The sequence below is a fragment of the Rhynchophorus ferrugineus genome, unplaced genomic scaffold (assembly GCF_030347505.1).
Source record: "Rhynchophorus ferrugineus isolate W39M unplaced genomic scaffold, kcgeb_rfMv2 rfM1, whole genome shotgun sequence".
In the NCBI taxonomy this organism is placed as follows: Eukaryota; Metazoa; Arthropoda; class Insecta; order Coleoptera; family Curculionidae; genus Rhynchophorus; species Rhynchophorus ferrugineus.
Window position 1 is genome coordinate 36,866,108 of NW_027472580.1, and position 19,376 is coordinate 36,885,483.

At 33.3% G+C, this 19,376-nt stretch overlaps 1 protein-coding gene across 1 annotated transcript in view; it reads right to left on the reverse strand.

Annotated features, from left to right (window-relative positions):
* The window catches only part of LOC143196592 (fibrillin-1), a 164,793-nt gene that overhangs the window by 103,968 nt on the left and 41,449 nt on the right, over positions 1-19,376 (reverse strand). The window contains exons 3-4 of the mRNA XM_076404407.1: positions 2,476-2,558; positions 2,305-2,415 (exon numbers count right to left, since the gene is read on the reverse strand). Of these exons, the coding sequence (XP_076260522.1) occupies positions 2,305-2,415; positions 2,476-2,558 (194 nt within the window). The remainder of the gene's footprint in view (positions 1-2,304; positions 2,416-2,475; positions 2,559-19,376) is intronic.

A 19,376-nucleotide genomic window follows, 5' to 3' on the forward strand; every position in this document is an offset into this window, starting at 1 on the left:
CATGATCAGTGTAAGGTTCTTCATAGGCGCCTTGGAAGACGACAACACCTTGATTAAATCCCTACCCCCCCATAAACCTCGGTAGTAAACCAACTACGGCAATCCCAGTCGCAACCCAGGGTCTCTGTTGCCCGTAAAACACTACTATCCCGAACCCGAAACAAAATAAGCATAAGACCATTTGGTTCTAGCTGGTCATCATGGAAAAAGAAAAAAAAAGTTCGCAAGCATTCACGATAAGTTTACATTCACGACTAATTATTAGTCAAGTTTGTAAAATCAGATCGATCATTATGAACGAAAATAGTTCGGGTATTTTATAGTGTAGCATTATATTGTTAACTTGTTGTTAACTGTCTACATAAGTAATATAAGTAATTAAGAAAGAGTTTACTTTTATTTAAAGAAAGATACTCAGGAACTAATTGATATCAGTTTCGTGAATCACTGACACCTTTAAGAATAACTTATTTTTGACCCTATTGAACCAGCGGTGCGGGAATTATTTCAATTCAACATGCTTCAAGTAATTCAACATGCTCCTTCGAGCCGGATAGAAGTAGCAGTTATCGATTCAACACACTCTTTCGAGCCGGATAGAAATAGCACATAAATCAGCAATTATATCTTTCATAGCTGGAATGTAGCCGAATGTTTTAGTGTAAAAATAGTGTCATTGGTGGACATCCAGAGTAAAGATTTTCTTGGATTTGAGCTGTTGATAATAGTCAATACCTTACTGATCCCACCATATACACAATAAGATATTATGGATAAAAATATCGTGCTTCGGTGTCTCTGTAGACATTAGTCTCACCCACAATGACACTGGCCACAATACACAGAAATCTATTCTATTGTGTCTGGTGAGCAATTAAACCAATATCTTCAAAGTGATTCGAAATAGCACTCTCGGCTAGTTCTGATAATTTTCTCTATTTTGGTCCTCCAGACCATTCTTTGTCCTTATCATAAAAACAACTTCTTTCGCTGAAACGAAAAAAAAAACGTTGAAACCAAAACCTACAAATGAGATAAGACAGAGCAGCAGCACCATAAGTTTCTAAAATTATTTGATGGAATGAGATGTCTTCAAATCAATCAAGGTTCGTTGATTAGCGTCCGAATAATTCAATAACACTAAATTGAAAACTGTTATTTTATGTAGAAGAAATATCAGTACGACCGAATTTAACAGCTTGTTTAGGTGATATAACAGTTCTTTACGTTTATACTTCGCATTTTCACCAATAAATATCGTTAATCAAAATGCATGCAAGTATCCAACAAAAGCATTGCAAAACTCAAGAATGCCAATCCAGATTGACAACTATTTAGGCTCAGTGAAACCACCACATAGTGTATTAGTAAAAAGTGTATAGTTCTGACAAAAGATAAGTTAAAATAATACAAATAACTTTCAACCTATGTCATTGGATGATTTAAAACATTGTAATACATTTACTAGAGAAAGACTATTATATTGGTACAATATAATAATAATACTAGTCTATTTTACATATTGGTATTGATAAACTACTTATATACCTTAGAAAAAAATAAGAATGCTGATATTACAACAACAAATAAGACAATTGGATCATATTTCCAATGACCTCAATAACAATATTCTGATTGATCTAATAAAACATTTTAGTTCGCATAGAAAATCACGGAAATTAGCTGAAAATATAGCTGATTTGAAATCCAAAAACAACAAACAACAAGATAAATACTGTTGTACGTTTACTGTTGATGATATAATGATTGTTTTATCGTATAAACATACTGTACATGCATAATTTAAATATATTCTTTTATTTACCAGTAATCTTTGCACATTATTAAATGATATCATGGAATTAAAAATGCCGTATAATTGGTTAACAATATTTTGCAATTAATAGAGTTAATCAGTTGATTTTATTAGTTGATTGAAAGCATTTTTTTACCAACTATGAGTTTATCTAGATTGGACCTAAAGTTTAACGTCGGCTCCGAACCACGGTCCTCAGCATTAAGCCTACCGACTACCGAGTGACCAACTTTGGAAAATCATCCCAGAAAACATCCGGTATTACCCAGCCTGGTTACTGGCGTGACTGGGATCATTTTCCTTGTCGGATTTTACACTCTTGCTTAGAACAATCAGAAATTTTAGACAATCACAAACATAAATCTACGATGCCCCAGCAGGATTCGAACCCGCAACAATAGGAGGACCATCCTATCGCCTTTACCACTGCGCCACCAAGACGGCTTATATAATTTTAAAATTATATTTAAAGGTAATAAAAAACAAACCTGAGTAACTGTGTTTATAGTTTTGACAACTTGCAGCTTTCTGTCCTCCGCTGCATAAACAGACATTCGGCGATATGCACTGCCCGGGATTACATGGTCTTGAACATACAGCTGTAAAATATCCAAATAAATTTTATTTAAAATCTTCATTAACAACAATTAAAACCTTACGTATTATACACAATCCTAGAGTAGAATGTCTTTGCCATCCTGGACAACAAAATGTTCTCCCTCTGCTTCTACATACATTTGGTCTGGAAAAAAATAAAAACATTTTCAAATAATCTGTACGTCAATATTGATGAGCGATGTTAAAATGGAGATATTCTTAAGAGCATATATGGTCATATATGAAAAATCATACAGTATATCAAGTAGGAAAATATGATGTTATATAAGATCATGAATGAAAAGTAACTGTAGAAGTGTTCATAATGCCTAGTTTTATTTCTAAAATATTTTGTATATATTCTTACTCTTATAAACAATAACCTTTAATGTTGATTGTTTACATAACCTTTTTATAGTTTACGCTACCAAGAAAGAAAATTATTTCTAAAATAATATAATTTTTCAGCGTAAATTTTTCAGATAGAATAAAAGTCAATCATTTTTCTTGCATGTATATTTAAAATATTAAAAATTAAAAATGTTAAATGCAGGTTATCCATCCTACACCAATGGTATTTGGCCACATGAAGGAACCAATAGTATTTCTAAACTTATTAGTCTAATTATATATGTCTGTCGGTTAAAACATATATGTTATTGGTTAAAACGAGTTATAGTTAAATTATAGTTTATTTAGCTATTTTTAAAATGTTCATCTTCAATTCTATTTGATTTTTTTTCTGTGAAAACTGAAAACATGTTGCGGGAATACGTAACTGAAGTCGTTTTTCAAGTATCTATTAGGTGCTTGCTTTAAATATTTAGAATCGAGCTATTCGTTAACAGAAGTTATAGTTAAGTTAACGAGTATTATAACCATGTGTTATTATGCAATGAATTACATTGTCATTTTTTTAACATGTATCATATTATTCGGATATAACGCCTTACTTGTATTTCATAAACTTATAAAATAATATGTTTTTTATTAAATACATTAATTTTTTTTCATTTCTTCGAACTATTTTTTACCTTTTTGTTCTTAAATGAAATAATTATCATGGACATCATCATATTATCAACCAATACGCTATTGTTGGTGTTTCAGGACGATCAATCTTCACCAAATCTCGTCATCACCTGCATTAAAAAGTTGCTCTTGATTTGATAATCTCCAATACCTGAACATTATGACTTTCTCTGACCAAATGTTATTGTGATTTATAATTGTAGGCGACCCTTAATATAAGGCGTATTTATTTCCGTCTTTTCTTCATATATTCTTAAGCTATGTTAAGTCATGAATAATGCCCTAAATATTTAATATTTATATCTTAATTATATTTGTTAATATAAATATTTACTAAATAACGGTATCAGGAGATCAACACTTCCATTTTAACAATATTTCACAACGAAATAAACAAAACTTGTTATCGCTGTACTTTTTCAAAAAGCGTCGCATAGAACTGTTACTGAAACTGAAACTAAAATTAGGAATAAAAATGATAATATATTCTAGATGAAATATATGATTTATCTCGACACAAGAGCCAATATAGAAAAGAAGAAGAATAATTAGGCGCTGTAATTTGTATCGAGGCTGTTCAAAAATATTAAAAAAGACAGCGATGTGAATAAAGTTTCTCTTCTGTTCCAAAGCCGTAAGTGGTTTTATTAATTTCGTCCCGTCTCCAATCAAAAGTGATTTCTAACAGTGACAGCATCATCAAAATTACCAGGATAGTATATCTAACGATCTTACCTAGCGTATGTTAAATTTGTGTCGGTCTGTAAATTTATTTTTAATTTACAACAGATGGTGTTAGTATGTATTATTAGCATCTAGTAGATTAGTAGCCAGCTTCATGTTGAAGTCTCACTGACAGGCTGCATTTTTCAGTATGTATTATTTCGTCGACGTATGAACAAGGAATGTTTTCAGTGCGTCACTATGTTCTGGGTAAATCGCATTTACGAAAAGTTTACTTTTTATTTTAATTTGAAGAAAATGATCATCGATGTGTGAAGCTTATGGCAACCATTCCCATCGATTTCAACATGTAAACACTGGTTTAGATGTTTCAAAAGCGGTTACTTTGACACCAAAGACGAAGAGCATTCTGAACAGCCAGAAACATTTAAAAACAAGGATTTGAAGGCATTGCTAGAAAATTACTCATACATGTTTTCAATATTTCAATTAAAATCCTTTTTTATATTATCTTCAGTTATTTAGCAAAAAAGAAAGTTATATTGATACATTTTAGCAACATAACAGGTGTTTATTGATACAGGTTTGATTTCTTGTTTAGTTCCTATGCAGGTATCACACTGATTACTTATACCCAGACCATCCACCCAGATATCGACTGGTCGATCATATATTTATCACATCTTATTCACTAAGCGCTATTGTACATGTTAGCACTATTCTGATTACACAAAATATAATCAATCAGGTAAGAACATTTGAAATCGGTCAGTAATACTGGAATGTCGCTGGTAAAGAAAATGTTACCCAAAATAACACCGACATCAGCGAATTACTTGAGAAATAGGTGCTATATCGAAGCGCCGGCTATGGATTAAAGGAGAAGCAATACTCCCCACATAGTCATCGAATATTTTCATCATATCCCATCGATAAAACGAATTACCAGTATCAGTAACTTGTAAGTTGTTAATCTTAAAAACTTTCGATATTACCAAAATCATCAGGGAGTAACGCCAGCCATATTTCACGCAGATATTGAAGGTTTAATTTAAAAAATAAATCGGCGTTAACATCGCTAAGGTCGTACCAGTACAGATTTATTTCATCATAATTAAGGTGGAAGAGAGGCATGAGGCGGGTATCGGTTCTTAAATTGTTCCTTTGTATCTTTGGTACGAGCCCGATTAACCGTTCGGCAACATTACTACACGAATACTATAAAAATCCGAACGATAACTTAACGTAAACAACGGATATATCGCTTGTTTACATACGCAAAGTACGCAATTACGATTCACTTAGAATACCCTATATATGATTTCAATTTAACCGACGACAAATCGAAAGGCGTTTTATGGTTTTTTTATAACCCCGCGCGGTCGATGTGGAAGTGTTCGGAATTAGGTGAATCGCGATAAGCTTTATCGGAGCTATAAAAAACCTTTTACACACTTTTCATCTGCGGTTACTTAATTTCTTTCCGTGTTAATTCTTTCTTTGGGATTTAATCATACAGAAAAGCATTAAAGTAATATATACCATTAAAATATTACATTTATAAGGTTTTTCATACATAGTGTCTCCTACAAGAGACAAACAAATGTACATAGCAGGGTTATTGATGCCAATGTGTCAAATTTCCCAATAATCCAAGTCAAATTCCCCAAATTGGGGAGAAAAATTTGCTAATTTCCCACAAATTCTTCTCAAAATTATTTTAAGAAGTGAAACGAGTCTCAATCCATGATATGATATTTATATGGTGTCTTTTCATGATATTTTTTTTACTCTTTGTGATTCCACAATCTGCCCTATAGGCAATAAGTATTTCTTATATCTATATTATATATACAAGGCATGCAGAAAATCACTTCATCTTCTGTATAAAATATAATCTTAATTAATTAGTCTTATTCTAGAGATTATTCTAAATTCTACATATGTCCAGTAATCAGATCAGGAGGTGTTAAACCTTTTAGTCTACGCACTCCACTATCACGTCGCATATTTAGCTGCTTAGCAAGTTCATTGGAATGCACTGACACTCTTTCGAAATACTTCACACAAACACGTTGAATTACACTCGTTATATATTCTAGAGGAATATCGTGTTCTATCACTTCATTTGAAATATAGTACGGAGCATCAACAATGGCACGCAACACTTTATTTTGGAACCGTTGAATGATGGATAGATTAGATTTGCTAGCGGTACCCCATAGTTGGATTCCATATGGCCAAATAGGCTTGAGTATAGACTCATACAGAAACATAAAAATAACAAAAACTGCATACAGTATGCAGCAACACCTTGTTGCTGCATACCACCAATGGATTTGCGACCGATGAGCCAATACATTTGATATAATTTCAGTCAAAGTTGTTTTCGTTTATAGAGTATGTGCTTCTTCCAGGTTAGGCGTCGATCTAAGCGCATACCAAGATATTTAACTTGCTCTGCTTGGGGAAATTGACGATTATTGATATTCACTGGCGGACATGTTCTTCTACGCAGGGTAAACATTACATGGGTGGATTTTGTTTCACTGACTTTAATGCGCCATGCCTTCAACCATAATTGTATTTGATCCAGGTGGGTTTGTAGGTTTATTGATGCTGTGACCGGATCTTCATGGGATGCCAAGATTGCTGTGTCGTCTGCGTATGTTCCCATAGTAGTTCTTTTGTGGTGGGCAGATCGGCCATATACAGAAGATACAGTACTGGACCCAGTACACTACCTTGCGGAACTCCTGAATATATAAGATTTAATTCGGTATGTTCATCGCCATGTTTTATAATAAAATGTCTATCAGTGAGATGCGATTTTAGTAACTGATAGTCCCGATGAGGGAGAAGTTTCTTTAGATTAACCTGCAAACCCGTATACCATACTTTGTCAAAAGCCTGAGGTATAGCTAGAAAAGCAGCCGAACAATAGCTTTTGGCATTTAGGCCAGTGTTTATTTTGTTTACAAGTCTGTGCACTTGTTCTATAGTCCCATGCTTATTGCGAAACCCAAACTGATGTTCTGGAATAATTTTTCTTTTTTTCTATTATATAGTTTAGCTTCTGGATGTATAGTTTCTCGGTAGTAAAACTATCGGGATTATCGGTAATAAACCTATAGGCCGGTAGGAGGTCACATCTTCTGGTATTTTTCCTGGTTTAAGAATCATTAATATTTTAGCTACTTTCTAGCTAATTACTAGGGAAGTAATTAATTCGTAGCATAGCATTAAATATAAATGTTAATAGTTTCGTAGCCTTTTCTGATAGTTCTTTTAAAATTTTACCAGTAATTCAATCATAACCAAGAGCTTTTTTAATATTAATTTCTCTCATTGTTGTTTGTTTAACTTTTTGGTCGTTAATTTCCCGTGCGGTCAGTTGAAATGGCGAATCCAGAAAGCTAGTAAGTTAATTTTCGTCATCTTTATGTAGCTGAAACTGGAAAGGTTTAAAAACATATTTTAAATGTTTTGAGAAAATGTCGGCCTTTTCTTTATTGCTTCTAGCCCAATTATTTTCGCTTGTTTAATAGGTGGGTTATATTGCTGGGGTCTCTTAAGCTTTCTTGTTGCTTTCCACAACGAACAGTCTGTAGCCTCAATTGGTGTCAAATTCTCTAGGTATTTTTGAATGCCTTGGTTTCGTTCATTTTGAATTAGTCCTTTCAGCTCGTTTATTGCCCTACTAAATTTTCTCTTATTCTCCTCAGTCCTTTGCTGTTGCCAATTCCATCGTAACATTATTTTTCTGTATTGTACATGATATATGTGTTTTTTTTCTTGGAAATTTCATGATATAGAATAGAGTATTTATTTTTATATTTTCCTTGCAAACGTTTTGTTTAATGATTTAAACTTATCACTGGCACTCAATTTCTTAATATATTTGCTTGTCACAATTAAGGCACTGCGGTATCTATATATTGATTACGGCTATCTTTTCTTGAAATTTGTAAGCACTCAAAATTTTCGCTAGATCAGCAACAAGGACATTACAATTGCTATGTTGGGAAACAAGTATTTTCCCTCAACAATGAATTTTCATGAAGTTCTAGGCCATATTGATTAGAATCTAGCATAGCATAAGCTCGCAACTCGTCATCTAATGTTTGTGCTGTCAAAGATTTATGAAGCACTGGAAATAGCTTGAGCTTTTGATGTATTTACAGCGAATATAAAAGAAAATGAAAGATCGTTGAAATCAAATCGCTTGCTAATATCTGCAGATAGGTAAAAATCTGCAATAGTTACAAGTGGTGTAAACCTAGAGAATATGTTGAATTCTTCAAAGTCAACGTTTAAAATTTTAACACAGGACTTAATTTTCAGAGTTAATTAATGGAGCTAATTTCCATGAAGTTGTCTACACAAGGTATAGTTTTGATTGAAACAAGAAATTAAAATTATTTTAGCAGTAAAAATACATACGACATACATTTTACGTGGATTTATGAACATCAAAGTGAATTGGTTCAATTTTTGAAGTTCCGACCAGACTTAGATATCATCATCATTAGATTTAGATACCAACTTTACGGTTAGATGCCAATATACCCATATTTTCCGCGCATTATTCATATCTCCAATAAGTGCTTGGAAAAGTATCCACAAATTAGTAAAGCTGTAGCATAGTAACCTAAAAACGTAAAAAATTACAAAAAAATTTTTTTAATGATTTCTTCAGGAAACAAAAAAGAAAACATAAAAAAGCACAAAGACCGCTACGGTGAAAGCAAGAAAACTCACCAAGTAGAATCTGAAATCTTCAAAGCCGACAGTATAATCCTGTCAACTTAAGAACAAAAATAGAACAGAAAATACAATAAAGTTTCAAATTCCACTGCCACGACTGAGTAGGGAAAATCATGTTTTGAAGAATTTTGTAGATATTTGGCACCATGGAATCAGACAATTTACGGATGCAACTCCAAAATAACAGTTTTTCCTTGCACCTAACTATCCATCAAACCATTTTTCAAAATCGGCGATGTACTGATCTTCAATTGCGTGTCCCATCGATAAGAAAAGACGATAGTCCGATGGAGTTAAGTCTGGAGAACACGGCGGGCGCGATAAAACTTCCCATCCACGTGATTGCAATACTCTTTTCATTGGTTTTGCTATATGACACCTGCCCCGAGAAATCATCTTATCGTGTCATATTATGAACGTTTTTCGGTTCAAATTGATCATTTGTTGTCGGTAAATATAACTATATTTTTTTCTTTAAATAGTTTAAATTAAACAACTTTAGGTTTTCCATATTTCAATAATTAACAATTTACTACAACAAATTGGTCCCACCAAACATAGAGCATGGTCTTGGCGATCTAAGCAATTTGACGTTGTAGTCGATGGACCGGCTTCACCAAGTGATAACCATGACTTTTTTCACTTGGAATTTTCAAAATAAACTGACCACCCGTTACTATTCGATGCAGAAATTATTTCCTTTCACATCTTTGAATTAGGATTTAAAAGGCGATTTTTCGCTTTTCCACTTCCATATCAATCAGTTCATGTGGCACCTATATTATATCTCCCCTTCTTTTTTGGTCAATTGTTAATGTTGGGTTTTCATCCAATAACTCCTTGCTGCATAACAATTTCATTGCAATAATAATTCCGCATCTTAAAACATTTTCCGCTAACCAGGACGGTATTTTTCTTGAACATAGAAATCGCAACATTTCAACAAACCACATTTCACATCTTATTATTGTTGAAGCATACTCACTCTAGGTCTCTACGAACAACTTCTGACTTTCAACTTCATTATGTTGATAAAACAATAAAAGTAATGCGTGCCATAAATTCACGTTTTCAGCTACAAAACTTGACATATTCAACAAATTATTAATCTATAACGCTGTTACTTGGGTGAAACGTAACTTCCGTAGTTATGAAGTTAATTCCAGTAGAATAAAATTTCAGTAATATAACTATATAACATTTGGAAACGTGTAATAACATTTAAACAATTAATTTTTTCAGCCAACAACTAATATAACGTTAGTGAAATAGTTATTGACGAATAATTTCCCAAATAATTGATTTACATGATGAGTGGCATTAGCTTAAGATATGTCTAACAATACTCTTATTTCTAAAGGATTCCTTTAATTACTTCATATTTTCCTGTTAAAAATTCACGAGATTTGCTCTCATTATTATCGTTAAGAACCAAAAAATGTCGGCAAGACTCTTCAGAAGAAAATTTTAAACAAACAGCGTATACAATTTAAATAATATTCCTTTTTTAAATATATTTTAAAGTATCTTTTTACCAACTATGGGTTTATCTGGACTGGACCTACAGTTTAACGTGGGCTCCGAACCACGGTCCTCAGCATTAAGCCTACCGACTGGCGAGTGACCAACTTTGGAAATCATCTGACTGGGATCATTTTCCTTGTCGGATTTTACACTCTTGCCTAGGACAATCACAAATTTTAAACAATCACAAACATAAATTTACGACGATGCCCCAGCAGGATCCGAACCCGTGGCTATCGCAACAGTAGGAGGACCGTCCTATCGCCTTTACCACTGCGCCACCAAGCCAGCAAATAATATTCCTGGTTGACAGTTCAGCTAGACACAACGAATTCGAATAATAAGAGTTAGTTTTTTATTGAAAATCCTAGGCCTGACTCGAAGGATTTAAATCAAGCGAATAAAACATTTGCTAAAGAAGAAAATTTATTTTTAATAAAAATTCATAAGGGCACATTATCATCGTTAAGAACCAAAAACTATCGGGAAGACTCTCCAGAAGAAAATTTTAAGCAAACAGGGTGTACAAATTAAATAATATTCCTGGTTGACAGTTCAGCTAGACGCAACGAATTCGAATCATGTTTAAATCACACTTAGACCGATCTCTATTTAGATGAAGATGCAAAAATGACCATTCGCAGTTTCTCGTTAACGATGCGAAAATGTGCCATCAAATTACCACGGTTGCAGATAATCACTATTAACATGGAGATTATGATTGATGGTGTAGTCGTTTTTATTATTTCATTTTGGAATATCTAGTATATTTGATCTGCGATGAAATATCTTGTTGATTATTTTTTGCTTTGCTATACATTAACAATATTTTCACCGATAGGTTTTTATGTATACAAACTTGTGCTATTAAAAATATTTGTATTAGTAGACAATTGCATATATTCTGATTATTTTTACTTGAACAAGGTACATATTGAAAAAATTGGCATTATTTTTTTTATCTTTTTGGCGACATGGTGACTATATGCCCAAAAATCTATGTTGGACAAAGCCGTATATCAGCCAAGCTATACTGCATCAATCTGAACATCACCGCTTTATTAATTAAATAATTATCAATAATTAATTATAAATTATATAATTAATAATTAATTATAAATCAAAGTTGGTAATTGGAATATAACTGTAGATTTATTCTAACCAAACAACAAAAGTAAGGAATGTCGAAAATACAATTTTGAGTATTCCAAGACTAGTGTCTGTGTATACTTTATAATACTAAATGGTACGAATAACTCAATGATGCTAAATAAAAAACTGTTATACTCTGTAGAAAAGTTTTAAAACCATATAATTTACTTGCAGTTATATTGAGTCGTTCATTTGTCTTTGGCCATAGACTCGCTGATCAAAATATATTCAAGCACCTAATAAATACTTTCTAAATAAATAATTAAATAATTAATGTTTTTTTTACGCATAAGTAACAAATAATATGGACAATAAACACAGTGTCAATAAATCTATTTAATATTCTTATTAGACGCAGTCACTGATAAACGACAATATAGAGCTAAATGGTTAAAAACGATTTTGTTGAGAATAACAGATTAGGAGCAAAAATATCGAATCGACAGAAGCACAAACAGAAGATAATAAGTTCTGTGTATTTTGTTCTTTTCTTTAGACTATTATTCTTGCTTTTAGACGAACATAGGCAAAACAAAATAAGATATGAATGATACTAAGTATACGATAGCTTGCAAAAAGGAAAAATTAATCACTATCATCTAGCAATAAATTCAATAAGTATTCGAAGGCATTGCCCATTCATATTCTTATAATGAAGTTGCTTAACATATAATGTAAAGATAAATTTTGTTTAGTATGATAAATATCTGAAAAAATTTCATAATTTTTTTAAATTTATTAATATATGATTACTAGTCGTTGACGAATTTACAATTTGTCTCTAAAGTGCCTTAATAATAAGTAATTAAAGTAAGTATATAATAAATAAGTAAATTAGTTACACTTTGTAGGAATGTTCGTTAGGTCGTGGTGGTCTTTTATAGCCGGGAAACGCATGGAACCAGTCCAGCAGCATTGCCAACCGTTGACTTTGAGGTAGGTGAATACGTGGTGGCCCAAAGGGTTGTGGCGGTCGCTATAACTTCTAAGTATTTTTACTATTTAGTACACTTTGCTACACAATATCACACGATTTTTTTCTCTTAAGCCTGCGTCCTAATTCACTGTTATCCAAGAGTTGCAGCACTTTAGTGTTAACAGGAAATACTCTACCTCATGTCTTGTTGCGAATTCATTTATTTTCTTTTATAACAGCTGAAATCCAAAAGGATGTTGTTGAAATTACATTTCGTAGAACATAGAATTCTATAGGTCCACATAGGCTTTTGTGTTGGCTTTTACAGCACCAACTTATTATATGTACAGATAATTTAAGTTTCTTTTTTAAATTTTAATTCAAGCCCAGTTCTTTTCCTTTTGATATGTTCCTATCAATGAAGTCTTACAAGAACTGCATCCCCAGATCTTCAGCACTTGCCCGATTATTAAGCATGGTGCTTTCTTTAGATTGATCTATGCCACAAAAGTAAACTATATTTATACTTACATGGTTTATAGAAAATTAGTTTAACCAGTAAAATTAAAAGCCTAAAAATCTGAAATGCAAATATTGTCATATAATATAACAGAGTCGACAAAATATAGATTACTGTCATATTCACTTACAGCTGGATTCGTCGTATTGCATTATTGGTGGCAACAGATACTGTAAAATATAACCCATAACACTTTTTAAGCCAATCTTTACAACTTCCACTTAACGAGTCGAGTTTGAAAGGAAAGCCTGTTTGAAGTTCGGTAGTTATCCTTACAATAAATACGACTGCGTTTACAGACCGCAATGACTGCTTTTGAATCCGTTGCTTAGCGATCGACTCATTTATACATAAAACGCTTTGATTCGGCCAAACAAGAAATTGAAAATTAATTGCATTGAGATATTCACTCATAACATTGCTAATTAAATGGGCAAGTCTGGTCGTTATACGAGTATTATCAGTAGGGACGAAATTAATTTGTTCTATATAGTTTTAAACTGGCAGCATAATTTGACATCTAGATACTCAAAATTCTATCCACTATCTTATATCGTGCAAGTAATAGAACCCTGGTATGTGCAAGTGCGTGTATTTGTGTGCTTGAGTGAAATATTCGTAAATAGACGTTTAGTTTGTTTTAAAATGTATAAAAAAGCCTCAATATCGCTGTGTATCTTCTTTCTATAAAATAAAATAAAAATTTTAAGTAAGATAATAGTTTTTGTGTTTTATTTTTGTTTATATATAGATTATTCAATAATGATATAATAATGATTATATAATATAATATATATTATATAATAAAAACTGTTTCTTGGAGAAACATTCTAATAAATCATACGAAATATTGTTTTATCTTGATGCTAAATCCAAAGCTTTTATTTCCACAAATTTAGCATTATTCAACGAATTTTCTCTTAAACACAGGATGACGTTCCGATAATATTAATTTATGTTTTGTTGGCACTAATTCCCATCTTGTAATTTTTATTTTATTTTATTTGTAGATATCTTGAGGCATGTCGAATTTGACATCGTGGAATAACGGTCAACAAAGTACCCAGAAATATAATCCCAGAAGTTCAACACGGACAGGGTGCCAGCAGCGACAACTAGAACACGATAACGAATAGCTGGCAACCCCGAGACTTTTATCGGGGATGTTATTGAAGGGTATTTCGTTCATCCAGTAACCGACCATCGTTTGGTTTAGACGTGCCACCATCAACCGCCCAAGCCTCGTCTCCAGGTAACACCGCTGCCATCCGTTTTATCTATTTTGTATTTTCCACATTTTTATATTACTTCAATAAATAAAGGTCACATAATGTAAACACCACTGTTTCATTCCGTTTTACCTCCATTCACCGAGCCATATCAATTTACCCTAAAATATTTTTGGTTTCGGGTTTAAGTCACCTTTCACGAACTTGTTGACTGTTCTCTTATAGACTATTACCTTATTACCAGTAAAATCAGTTTTATGAATGTGATACCGGATTTGACAATAATAAATGTATCGAACTTATTATGTTACCGATAGTTGTCTTGAAGGATATAAGCAACAATGTTTTTAATGTCTAAGTAATCGATTAAAATGATACAGATCAATTGGAGAACTCAAAAATTAAATTTTCATAAACGACAATTTTCAACCTTTTTGACGTGGAAACCAACATACCCCTTTAAAGTAAAAGACAATAGTATTTACAGTAATTAAAGCAGTGCACGAAATATTGTCGTTACTACGATGCATAAGTCAAAAAGCTCAAAACCATAATGACTTAAAAACCATTAAGGGTTTTTTAATATGGTTCGGTAAATGGAGATAGAACGTTGAGTAGTTGTTTACATAGTCTGACCGTTAATTTATTGACTATATAAAATAAAACTATAAATTGTGGAGGCTTGGGCAGTCGATGGTGGCACGTCTGAACCGGACGATGGTCAGTTACCGAATGGTGAAAGTACCCTTCAATAATATCCCAGATAAACGTCTCAGGGTTGCCAGATACTGGTTATCGTGTATTAGATGGCGCTGCTGGCACAATTATTCCATATTCATTAATATGGACTATTGCTCTAAAGCTTATACATACTGGAACATGGACAATTGAAATTAATATTTATATAGCTGTTGCCAATGGAAGTTCTTTAGCATGTTTAAAAATTTTTAACGTGATGGATATTATTACTGGTACATGCATAATAGCTCATTCATTTTCTTTCAGACGTAATGAATCTCAAACTGACGGTTTTGCACTGCGAGCTATGTTGCTTCTAAGCATTCTAGAAAATCCCCTATTGAAGCTCAGAGCACACGTGTATTCATCTCTTCTAAAAGTCACTTTAAAAGTATTTATTAAATTAATTTAAATAAAATTGCAGGTAAACTCTACCTAAGATTATTACTAATATATTAATCTAATGATGTTAGTAAACTAGAATTGGTAAATAGAAAAGGTTTTAGTCGATAGTATTGCCTCGAGAGAGTATATTATTACAAACGGTACCCTGTACGCTATACACCCGTGAACGGATTTCCCTTTGCCCATGTGGCTAATGGTACTCTATGCGCTTCCTCGTAGTACAGTACAGAGGATTCTTCCTTTTTCGGCATTTAGTAGAGTCTGCTTGATGACCGAGTCCTAGTAAGTTTCTTCAAATTCTAGAAAAAAGTCTCTGACTAAATGAACTGGTGGTTTCATCATCGACTGGTTATTTCACCACGAACTTGGTTTATCCCGCCAAGTAGTTCCATGTTCCACGACTGACTAGGATGGTGTTTTGATTGCGTTGCTGATAGTAAAAGTGGTGCTGGTTGCACGAATTGGCAAATTGGACAAGAACGTAAAGAGCAAAAATCACCGTGGTCATTTCGTGTTCTTTATGAGGTTTTTATATAATTATATGTATTATTATTAATTATTAATGGATATTAAATACATATTTATCATTCAAAAACATCTTTATGTAATAATTAAATTACAAGGAAAAACAGAGTTATTTTCTGGAAACCAAAACATATGTTATTCATAATCCCGCCAATTTTTCCCACATTCGCTCAAATTTGTTGGTCGAATCCGCGGCTCCTAGAACTGCGTTCTGTTCGTCGCCAAGCGCTGAAAGAACCAACGCGCGCGCTCAAGCGGCGAACACTTGAACAAAGCAAAGTGCATGCGCACTACGGCTTAGATCTGTACCCACCATTAGATTATTTTCTTAGATTATGTCTTTAGTACGATTTTTTTTAATTTCAGAAAGAGGGATGGAAATACGCCTAGCTTCAATAGCCTAAGTTTAAGTAAGTTTTTGCATTACTTGTTTTAAATATTTTGTTTTATTCTTAAAACATTAATAAACATCTCATAACAAATGGATAGTATAAATCTTTTTCATTGAATTTTGACGCATAAAATTTAGACCTCTGGATCGGAATGCCTGTTTAAATAGTATCTTCCGTGAGTGCAAGAACATATACCCACTTTATCAATATTTCCAATCAAATCGCATATACCCACGAATCAAATCGTTGCAATTCGAGCGCATCGTTAGCGTCGATATCGCCCTCGCCGATTAGTCGTCGGTGTCGCGTTACTCGAACCGACGCGCACACCTGTTGCCTGCCGCCAATGCACTATTTCGTTCGCTCTATTCGACGCGGTCCCCGCACAATGGGAATATTGTACGGAAAGGAGCGACGCGAAACTATGCGAAATTTAATTAACCATCGAATTGACGGAATTGCCACGCTCTCGAATGGAAAAGAAAGACGTATTGACCGATTCTGTCGACGATAAAGAGGCCCTCTGTTATCGACGAGACGCAACGGAACAAGAAAACGAATCAGGAAGAAAATATAGGATAATGAACAGGATGGTGACAGTCCGAGAAGAATCAATTGAACACAGATCTAGTGAATACAAATTCCTCAGATAGTTAGTAGGTCCTTGCATGTATTTTGATCAGCGATATCTATAGGTAGGTCGAAATGTGTGGCTGTCGATGCGATTGCTTGTCGGAATACTCACTACTACTATTGTGGAAGGAATCCGCATAGGAACAGAAAACACCGGCTGAATAAAAACTTGTTTATTTCGATCTTAAATTCTACATGTGTTCGACAGGAGGATGGACAGGATAGTAGGTTAGGTAAAGGACGTACAGAAACGTTATGGAAGTGGTAATGTTACAAGGCGATAGAGAAAAGAAAAGATAGCAAGACTTAGTCATGGTGGTCTTTTATAGCCTGGAACCGCATGGTATCAATCTACCAGCGTTGCCAACCCTTGAACTTAATATAGACGTAATAGTGGTGGCCTAAAGGGTTGTAGCGGTCGCTATGTAGATGTTCTGCGAGGGAATCTCTGCCATACCCAACGTACCCACTAGAAATAGTTCTCGATTATGGCCAATTGTTTAGATTAATTCAGCATGGTGTAATCACCACAGTTTTTAAGTGTCAAAAAATGATAGATCATTGCCAAACGAACATCATTATTTCGCGACAATATCGCCATGTTACTAGAAATACAGGTGATCAATTGTGTTAGCATTTAACCTAGTACTATAAATTATTGTGTAGCATTTCACAAATTTATAATATTACTTATCAGCAAAACTAATCATTCAGTTTATTCAGTTTCAACACTACTTAACACTACAGAATATCTGAAAAAGTTCATATTGTTTAATAAGATTAGACAATAACCAAGAAGCATTTTATTTTGAAGACATGAATCATTCTCCAACACGATAATATAAAATGTTAAATTTTTTACCATCCTAAATATGAGCATTATCCGTCGTACAATCTTGTTTGGGCGCCCAATTATATTTTTGTTTCTAAAAAAGCGAGTTCAGTGGTACGAAAATTGGTTTTAACACCTGAAAAAATGCATAGGGTTTCATGGAGAATATTTTGAAAAACAATAAGGAATATCCTAAATGTTGAACTCGGGCGGGGTGACAGCAGCGCCAACTAGTACGCGAAAACGAATAACTCACAACCTCGAGACGTTTAACTGGGAGATTATTTAAGGGTACTTTGAATCATTTAGTCACTGAAAATCGTTTAATTCAGATGGTATATTTAAATTATGAAGGTTTCATTTATAATAGAGGATTGATTTTAGATTGGCAATTGTTAAACAGTTGCTAAGAGTTCGGGCAACATTATCGCATTTCAAGCTCTAAGGCCACTAAATTAGATTGAAGTGGATTGAAGATGTTTAAAGTCCACTACTCATAAACTATTAGAATTGGAATACCGCATGATTTGAAAAATACCTATCACCACCAGAATATATATGGGTATACTGAAGTAATTTGAAGTCAATAAGGCTTCAATGTAGAAAAACAGGACGGCACGAAGGAAGAAATCATTCCATACAGTGTATAGCATGGAAATTAGAGTAGAAATAGTGGTATACAGAAGATCAACGAATGTAAATTGGCCGACTAACACAAGACAACACACAGGCAAGATGCAACAATAATCACAAGTAATTTTAGTGCAACTGAAAACTGCCCAGACGGGATTTCTTCAGTAGGAACGTGTCACATAGTGCAACTAATACGTCAATGGATATTCTAAGAAATCAGTGTGGTGTCTGTGGACGTGGTATGATGAGTGGTGTATTTATATTATAGAGGTTTCGTTTTTATTAAAATAGGATTTATAACATTTGCATTTTTAACATTTTAACAATATAATTTTTTTTATTATTTAATTATTGCATTGTTACTAGTCGTTTTCGACTAATCTACAATTTGTCTTTATTATTATCGGCCTTATCTTAGTCTCTGGTGAAATAACGTTTATACGTGTCACTGATGTATTTTTTATTAACGGCACAGCACTACACAAAATGATATGGTCTCATTCTTTTGAGTATGTGCCCTGCTCTCGTGCTATCCAAAAGTAGCAGTACTTCAATATTCTCACTAAAATGGAGTCTTTCCTCATGCCCCCTTGCAATTATCTTGATTTGTTGACTGATTGTGGGTGTTTAAAGGTTTCGATGTATGTAATCAATCCTATAGTATTTGGATGCGATTACAATACCTCTCAGGACTTTGTTCTAGAAAATTTGTATTTTGTTAATGTTACTCTTTACAGAATATCAGTATTCAATTCCAGTTCTTTTCTTTTCTTCTTTATATGTTCCTTCCAGCGAAGTTTTGCATAAAGATTCACTCCGAGATATAATTCACTCCCCGACAGTTATAATCATAGTATCATTAGCAAATGTAGCCATTGTAATATTCTCCATTTTTGTTATATCACAAGAATAGAATAGATAAAACATTGGCCCCAATACACTTCCTTGTGGTGTATCTACTTAACCTTCTTTTATTCTAGA